The sequence below is a fragment of the Marmota marmota genome, unplaced genomic scaffold (genome assembly GCF_001458135.2).
Source record: "Marmota marmota marmota unplaced genomic scaffold, marMar, whole genome shotgun sequence".
Classification (NCBI taxonomy): domain Eukaryota; kingdom Metazoa; phylum Chordata; class Mammalia; order Rodentia; family Sciuridae; genus Marmota; species Marmota marmota.
Window position 1 is genome coordinate 979,931 of NW_025999930.1, and position 8,916 is coordinate 988,846.

Genomic DNA, 8,916 nt, shown 5'->3' on the forward strand with positions numbered 1-8,916 from the left:
ACTGCCCGTTTGGGCTCCCGGGCCCAGCCCGTCCCCCTCAAGCTCTGCGGGCACCTGTGTGCGTCGCCTGGTGAGCTCCCCATGCTGTGTGGTGGTGGTGGGCGACGATGCGCCAGAACGACGTCCCGCTCGTCCTATCCGGGACCCAAGCAGTGGCCCTGGAGGCTCTGACCGCCCCTGCAGGGTCACAGGGGCGCGGGGAGGACTGGCGTGCTGCCGTCCGCAGCCCCATGGACCGTACCAACGCTCAGCTGCGCGGCGGAGCTGGGGCGCCGCTCTCCAGCAGGGACGGCCTCCCACAGCGCCCTTCTAACTTCAGACTCACCGCCCCATCTCCTCCTGCGTGCCCCCGGGGTGGGCGGAGAAGAGTCATGGCATCTGGGCTCCAGGCCAGCAGTAAGCAGACGGCTACGTCACAGGGTGACCACACTGTCGGATGCTGCCCTGATGAGGGAACCCCAGGCTCCACTCACCTGCCCTGAAAAATGAACGTCACCCACTCAAAGCCTTCAGAGTGTCCACTGGTGGGCCCTAATGGGGCCTGCCCAGAGCTTGCCCTGCAGGGCCCGGGAAGGCTGTGAGCATGGGGCAGGCCTTAGCAGGGTCCTGCCCCTGTGTTGGAGGTACACCCTCTTCCTGAACCTCCTCCCCACCTTTCAGCCCCTGCTCCTGCCAGGGCTGAGCCCGCCAGGGAGCCGTCCTGGCCTGGCCCTCTGGTGACTTGTTGACTTTGGACATCCTTTCATTTTCCGACCCCCCAGGAATGGGGGTGGGGAACTATGGTCTGGTTGGGATTTTCCAGGCTTGCTTTAGGCATGATTGGGGCAGAGTGACCAGTCCTAGGAGTATTCCTTGGGGATAGGCCATGTTTGGGAGAAGGGCACCAGCAAGAAGTAGGGTCAGTCCTGGGGTTACACACATGTTTGTCCCTGGATTAGAGATGAGGAAACAGGACTTAGAGGAGTCTTGGGACTCACCTAGGTGTGCAGGACTGAGACCTGGCTCTGCCCCAGTGTGTGAGCACTTTGAAGTAGCTGGCAGAGGAGACCCTGGCTGTGTGTCCTTGGGGATGGGGGGCACTCATCTTTTGGGCCTTCTATACATGGTCTTAAAAAGGGAGAACCTGAGGCACGGTGGCGCCTGCCTGTAATCCCAGCAGCTCCTGAGGATGGTGAGTTCAAAGCCAGCTTCAGCAATGGCGAGCCGCTAAGCAACTCACTAAGACCCTGTCTCTAAATAAAATACAAAATAGGGCTGGGTCTGTCGCTCAGTGGCCCAGTGCTCCTGAGTTCAATCCCTGGTACTCCCCCCCCACCACCTAAAAAAGGGAGTACAAATGATCCCTGGCGGCCTTCGAGGATATATCTTAAGCAAATAAAGTCAATAAAGAGGCAGGTGACTTGGAAACTGGTTTAAAGGAAGGGATTCTGCTCGCCCCCCACCCTTGGCCTTGCCTAGACTCTACCCTCTACTCAGTACCATCTCTGCTCAGCTCTGTAGGCATTAGGGTGGGCCCTGCCTCCCAGGGGCTCTGGGTGTATCTTGGGCTCAGGAGAGACCTGGTTGGGTGCTCAGGGGTCATTATTTTGGGTAGAGACCAAAGGGAGAGAGAAGCAACCTCCTACCCCTATCTCAGTCTACCTTCAGAAATCAGAGAGCAGCCCAGACCAGGTGGAAAAATGAAGGCCAAGGTGTAGGATTCCAGGAGCTAGAGGGCCACCACACTGTGGGGTGGGGGATGTCAGGCCTCCTGTGGAGATGATGATGGATGTCCTCGCCAGCCCCAGGGTGAGGAGGAAGGCAGACAGGTCTGACCCTCTACATATGGAGGGTACCTAGGCTCAGGGAACAGTACAAGCAAAGTCCCAGAGGCCAGACCTCCACACACATGCATCTTGAGGCGGTGGGCTGAAAAGCCTGGCCCTGAAGAAGCTTTGTAGGCCCATCCAAGGTCACAGGAACCTCGGGTCCCCAGCAAGAGGCTTCCATGAGGAGTGGTCAGCCTACGAGTCTTTTCTGCTCACTCATATGGCTCAATGCCTTGTCCCCCCTACTGTGGGGACCCTGCGGTGCCATTTCTTGAGCCACCATGTTAGCACTCTGCCTCAGTTTCCTATCTGTAGATAACAGTTCTTCCTCCTGAGTGACATCATGGTGAGTCCTATGTGCTTATCTACAGGAAATGCGTGGAGCAGGGCCCAGCACACAGTGGCATTGGCAACTTATAACTTTCTACCACAGAGACCCTTTCCTTGTGGTGACACCAGGCTGTGTGGCTCCAAAAGAGCAGCACCTTCCCCAGGGTGGGTCCTTCAGGAGGGCCTCCCTCCTCTATAACACTGGGCACTGTTGCTTGCTTCCTAGATGGCTGAAGCTCGCCAGAGTCACAGCTGTACCTCCTCTGCAGGGGTGCCCAGGCGGGTCCTCTCAAGCTCCACCATGCCCCCTCCCACATTCCTGGCATCCCTAGGGCCCTTCACATGAGGATCCCTGTCAGTGTCCAGGGATTGAGCCCTCTCCTTCTGTACCTCGACTCACTTTGGGCTGGCAGCACAGGAAGAGTAAACATCAATTTGAATGTGGAAATGCCCCACAGTTATGTCATGCCAGTACTGCATTGCCCACTGCAGGAGGGAGATGGCCAAGAAGTGACTGGAGCATGGCTGGGTCACAGCCCTCTGGTGTCAATCCATATCCCTGCCACTCACAGTCCCTAGGGCGAGGTTCCTAATGCCACCTCTCTAGCCTCCAGGACACGGATTTTTACTCACACTGCACAGCCTCAGCTGCCAGAGGAAGTTCCCTCTTTCTCTCATTTCTTTTTTTTTTTTTTAATATTTATTTATTTATTTATTTTTTAGTTTTCCGCAGACACAACATCTTTGTTCGTATGTGGTGCTGAGGATCGAACCCGGGCCGCACGCATGGCAGGCGAGCGCGCTACCGCTTGAGCCACATCCCCAGCCCCTCTTTCTCTCATTTCTGCTTGCCTGGCAGGTCCTGAGACTGATAGGATCTTAGCTAAATTCTAAAGGCGACCCTGATGGGCCTCGAGGTTACTCCTGGTCAGTACTGAGCTTAGGGGAAGTAGTACTGCCCAGCCCAAGCCATAGCCCAGCTGCTAAGAGGACCCCGCCTCCTGTACTTCCTGCTGTCTGGCTAGGGTTTCCTGCCAGGAATGCAGATGTGGAACCCAGAGACCCTCAGGCCCTGCTTCCTGAGCTGGTTAGGCATGAACAGCAGAGGCACAGGTGTAGGCCTCAGAGGGCTAGACCTGGAAGCCAGCCCTGGTGGCTTCATGCCAGTCCTGGTCTGGGGGGATGGACCCAGAAGTCCTACCCCCGCATGGATGAGAGATGCCCAAAGCCCACAGTCCATGGAGGTTGTGGGAACCCAATTCTCGGGTCTCCCCACTAGCTATTGGTGCCTAGCTAAGCCTAAGAGGCAGGCCTGGGAGCAGGCCAGGCTGGAGTCAGCCAGGATCTAACTAGACTTGGACATCGGTCACCCAGGGCAGCAACTTGACCTGATGCCTCCCTTGGGTTTGGTCAGCCCAGAGGGACCCAAGCCCAACTGTCCTTTCTTTTCTTGGTTGCCGTTTTTATTTGTGTGCCGTTATTTATGAGCTGGTAGAGCTTTTGGGTAGGAGGCAGAGCCTGTCACGATGGGAACAGCCACATATCGGGTGGAGGAACATCCGAGCCCTGTCACCCACTACAGGGCACTGTAACAGGCCATAAGACTTCTGAGACTGCCATATACAGTCCTCTCCACATCCCTGTCTGCCTGTTTTATAGATGAGAAAACTGAGGCACTTCTGGTCACTGGGATGGGGATGACAGAGGAGGTGTGGTGGCAGCCCCAGCCCAGCTCTGGGCAAGGCTTCTGTGGCAGCAGCTGGTATAATGGGCCCAGCTTGGGCTACCGTCCCCCCAGGCAAGTTCTGGGGGACCCATAGCACCCATTGCACTATGACTAAGCCAGGCTATGGGTGCAGCAGGGCTAATTCAAATGCTCTCTGGACCAGCTTCCCCCGAACCTGAGCTATGGAAGGCAGGTGGCCCAGGACCACGTGACCATAGAAGGCAGCCCCCTGCATGGGGCTGACTCTCCCTGGGGTTTTTTCCCAGTATTTACAGGAAAACGGGCATCACCCCAGCTCCCAGATCTGCTGAGGTTTCAGGGAACTCCTGTTGGCTCCAGGGACACATTAACCAGGGTGTTTGTTCCCTGAACTGCCCAGGTCACGGGCACAGGCTCCAGCAGGAGTTTTCTGGCATGCTCTTGGCAGTTGGTCAGGCTTGTGGGGCTCCCTGACCTATGGTTGATAGGTCTATCTGCCTGCCCATCTTGAGACCGTTGTGCAGGCCCAAGGCCAGGGAGCCCCAGGAGGCCTGGTGTGCTGTCCCCTTCCCCAACCACATGCAGCTCCCATCAGCCCACATAGCCTTAGTGGTTCCCCTGCCCAGGATGGACACCAGTGTGTGTCCCAAGGCAGCCCTGGGCTTAGGGTACTCGTCTTGGGCTTGAATTCTGATCTCCTTCCTTGAGATGCCCTGGGCAGGCCCCTTCTGAGCCTCAATCTCCTGGTCATGGAAAGGGAAAGTAACGCTCCCTCCCATCCAGTGGGTAGGCAGTTGTGCATGTGGGGAGACTGAGGCAGCAGAGGGAGGCTGTGGTTAGGGCCTTAGAGCCAGGCTGGGGGGAATGAGGGCTTGAGCCAGTGCAGAGGCCTCCCCAGCCTTGACCATGGTTCAGCCTGTGCTTCTTGTCATTGCATAGAGTGAACAGGAAGCAGATGGCTGGGTGGGCCAGAAGTACTCTTCACCAGGAGGGACACTGGGTTGGGGACCCTGCTGGCCCCAGGGCTCTGAGCCATTCGGGGTGTTTGCATCGCAGTCCCATGAAAGACAAGCTCAGAGTGGGACTAACTGTCCTGAGCCTGGGGCAGGGAGCCCCCCAGGAGCTTCATGTCCACAGAGCAGCCCGGATACTCTGGCCCACCTTGACAGGGACTATGGAGATAGTGTTGTCATCCTCTAGGGCTCTGAACCCCAGAGCCTGGGTTCAAATTCCAGCCAGTCCTTTCTTGCTGTGTAGCTTTGAATAAGGAACCTCCTGCCCTGAGCCTCAGTTTACCCCACTCAAGTGGGTATGAGGACAGGACAGCAGGGACACAGACTCCCATGATGGGGGCTGCTGAGGGCTGAGGCCAGGGGCCAGGACATGGGACTCTGCTGCTGACAGTGCTCCTTCATGACGAATGTATGTTGTGTGTGTTGTTTGTACATGCATGTGTGCACATGTGTGTTGTGTGCATATGTATGTATGATGTGTATGTGTGCTATGTATGTGTGTATGTGCTTATGTGAGCCTATTGTGTATATACTGTGTACATGTGTGGGTGTGTTTATGCATGTGTTGTGTTACATATGTGTATGTGCACTTTATGTGGGTGCCTCTAAGTGGTGTATAAGTAATTGCACATGTATGTGCCTGTGTGTGTCCATGTGTGTATAAGTGTTACATGCTGTATTGTATGAATGTGTATTGTGTACAATCTGGAATGATTGTATATTTTGGGTATTTGTGTTATGCATGGTATGTTTATGTGTATGTGTTTATATGTGTGCATTTCATGTGTATATGTGTGGTTGTGCACATGTATATTGTGTATGTTCACATGCGCATATTGTCTGTGTGTGTTGTGGGCTGTATGTTTGTGTGCATGTGTGTCTATGTCTATGGAAAGTTCTCACAGGATCTATATTTGCCTTTTCTTTTAAGGACAGCTCCTGGGCTGGGACGTGGCTAAGCCCGGGGGCAGCCTGGAGGGAAAGCACTTTGGTACCCTGGGTTTAAGAAATTAGGAGCACATGCCTACTGTGAACCAGCAGCCCCTGGATGCTCTGTACCCAGAAGAGCACATGTGTGTGGCAGGGTGTGGCCAGCTGGATGGCCTTGTGGAAGCAAAGCTGGAGGTGACCTCAGTGCCAGACATGGGCCAGTTAACACAGACTGCCCACACCCAGACCCATGCAGCCTGGGAGGGGTCCAAGGGGTGCAGCCACCCCAGAGGGGCCTCGTGGCACACCTGCAGTGATTCCCGAGCAGCACTGGGCAGGGGGCTGGTGCTGGTGGCCAGCCCAGGTGGAGACAGCTTTGCTCTGTGCTCTGCAGTGTAGGACTGACCTGAGTGACTGTACCACACAGCAGCTGATGCCAAAGGCAAGCGGTTGGAATGTTCCGGCCCAGGAGCAGGCAGCAGAGCCCAGCCGTATCTGCACGCACCCTGCCTTCCTCTTGGGCACATTCAACTTAAAAACACACACCACCAGAACAAAACCCTGGCCATATGACACCTGTGTCCACCTCCCTCACACCTGCAGCACTGGCCTCTCACCCCTGCATCTTTCATGAGTTTGGAAACAGGATCTCCCTCCCAGAGTAGCCCCAGGAGGCCACCACCAGCATTGGCTCTGGCCACTGCCTCCAATCCAGTGCCCAGTCCCTGGAAGCTACAGAGCAGGGCCAGGCAGCCCTGGACCGAGGACCAGGGCTGAGGGTGGCGGGGATTTTTGTGGTGGCTGAGAAGGGATCTGACCAAGACAGTTTGAGGGGGGCTGCCTGGCTCCATGGAAAGAAGAAGCCAGGTACCTATAGGGGCCCTGGAATAAAACAGGCTGGCTTAAGAGGTGACCTCCCATGGTAGGAGAGGTCTTTCCTACTAGGAGAGGTCACAGGAGGCTCTCTGGAGACAAGGGCCTCTAGACAGGACCTCAGAACGTGAGGGTCCATGGTAACAGGAAAGGGTGCTGGACGGGGAGGGAAGTACGGGCCCCCTCTGACTGGCTGGGTTGAGGGGTAGGAGGCAGCAGGAAAATGGCATGGGGCTGAGTGGGGACTGGGACCAGCCCTAAGATAGGAGAGTGATGTCACCAGGAGATACGCACCATAGAGAAGAGATCAGGACGTGTATTCCTGTGTTCTTATTATGAAAGTTGACACAGCGAAGTTTGACTGTATGCAGCATGCCAAGGCATATATTGAGCTCCTGCTGTGTACTGGCAGACTCTTGGTGCCCTGTGTCTTTGAGCAGCTTGCAGCTAGGCTGGGTGGCCAAGCCATTCTGCAGGGCAGTGTGGAGGGTGGGGGCAGGGGACTGAGGAGCCTGAGGGGAGGTGACCGAGGCAGGACTAGCCTCAGGGCCCAGCCCAGGAAGGGTTTGTTTCAGGCCTGGGCAGTATTCAGGGACCTGTCCACCCACACACCGTTTCCCTTCCTGGCACCCAACAGGAGCCCAGGCCCTGAGTGGGGAGAGCCCTGGGCACAGGCAGCCAGGGAGGAGCACCCCTGCAGTGGGAGGGTGTGGGCCTGGAACACCAGAGTGCCTGTGCTGAGGTCGCCATTTTTCCCTCCCTCTGGGACTTTATTCCTGGGCTCCCCTTTGTAACGGCTGAACACATTCAGAGTGACGCACTTACCATGGCCAGGGCAGCAGAAGTTGTGGGGGGACTTGGCCCCGGCCCCTCCCTGCTGACCATCACCCTTCCCACTCTCCCCTCCTGCTGATCGTCACCCCTTTCCTCCCCTGCTCACTGACGGTCCCTCCCTACAGCCGCCGCGATGGGGCCGGAGGAACCAGCCCATCAACATGAACCATTACGCCAACAAGAAGAGCGCAGCCGAGAGCATGCTGGACATTGCGCTGCTGATGGCCAATGCGTCCCAGCTGAAGGCCGTGGTGGAGCAGGGCCCCAGCTTTGCCTTCTTCGTGCCCCTGGTGGTCCTCATCTCCATCTCCCTGGCTCTGCAGATCAGCGTGGGCGTGCTGCTCATCTTCCTCGGTAGGAGCCTGGCTCTCAGCTCCCCGCATGGGCGCCTGCCACCCTGCACACCTGGTTCTCACGGAGCTGCCCCTTCCCCAGCCCTCCTCTGCAGGGCACGTCGTCCAGGATTTGATCCCCCACCCCCAGCCAGACCCTGCACTGTGAAATACGGCAGGGTCGGATCCTCAAGGCTGGGGCCTGTGGGAGTCAGAGTGCCTGTCCCCCGCCAGGCCCTTCCGGCTCCCTCCACAGGGTAACCTGTGCCAGCCAGCTCTTACAGACTGGCATCAGCCAGGCCCATCCCTGGTGACATGGTCCAGTGAGAAAAGAATTGCCAAGTCACACAGGAAGTGAAGAGGGCCCAGGAGGCAGGGGGGGACCCTGAAATGAGGAAGGACCCTGGCCCTGGAGGTGAGGAGGGAATCTAGGCACAGGAGGTGTAGAGGGAATTCAGACCCAAGGTGGTGAGGAAGGGCCTTGGACCAGGAGGTGTGGAAGGACACTGGGCCCACAACGTGAGAAGGAAATCCTGGCTCAGGAGGCGAGGGGGAACCCTGGACCCTGACCACTATCTCCATGGCCAGAATGTCCAGCCATCCTGCTGGTTTTGAGCAAAAACCCAAATTGTAGGTTGTAACCTCTGGTGTTCCAGTCTTCCCCAAATTGAGTCACTAAATAATATTCCTTCAAAATCAGACCAACTTCCTCAGATGGACTGACAGGTGGACCAGAGGCAGGCAGGCAGGAAGGTGGGCTGGGCTCCCTGGGGCTCCGTGGAGTGTTGCCTGTTTGCAGCCAGGGCCCTGGGCATGCTGGATCCCTGTCCAGAGGTGAAATCCTTGTCAAGAGCAGCAAGGGTGACTCTTGCTTTGTTTCCAGGCAAGTGAGTGGCCTCCCGGGGCCTGTTTATCCACCTTTGAAATGGGTGTGATTGAGCCTTAGGCAGGAGGGAGAGTCCATAGAGAAAGGCCCATGAGGGCATAGTACATTTGCCTTAGAAACCAAACCTGGTCTGGCTTGATGACCAGGAGAAGCATGATCTTGGGTGCTTGACTGGCCTGGGCTTTAGTTCCTCATGGAGAAAGTG

The 8,916-nt window shown here is 56.7% G+C and overlaps 1 protein-coding gene and 1 long non-coding RNA gene across 2 annotated transcripts in view; both read left to right on the forward strand.

The window, feature by feature from the left end:
- The window catches only part of LOC125615953, a 16,527-nt gene that overhangs the window by 4,342 nt on the left and 3,269 nt on the right, over nucleotides 1-8,916 (forward strand). Inside the window, exon 2 of the long non-coding RNA XR_007346555.1 lies at nucleotides 1,801-1,808. This is a non-coding gene — a long non-coding RNA (uncharacterized LOC125615953). The remainder of the gene's footprint in view (nucleotides 1-1,800; nucleotides 1,809-8,916) is intronic.
- Ninj1 (ninjurin 1) lies at nucleotides 7,190-8,910 on the forward strand. Its single transcript, XM_015506255.2, has one exon. It carries the CDS (start codon nucleotides 7,655-7,657, stop codon nucleotides 8,084-8,086), a length of 432 nt encoding a protein of 143 aa, XP_015361741.2. The 5' UTR covers nucleotides 7,190-7,654; the 3' UTR covers nucleotides 8,087-8,910.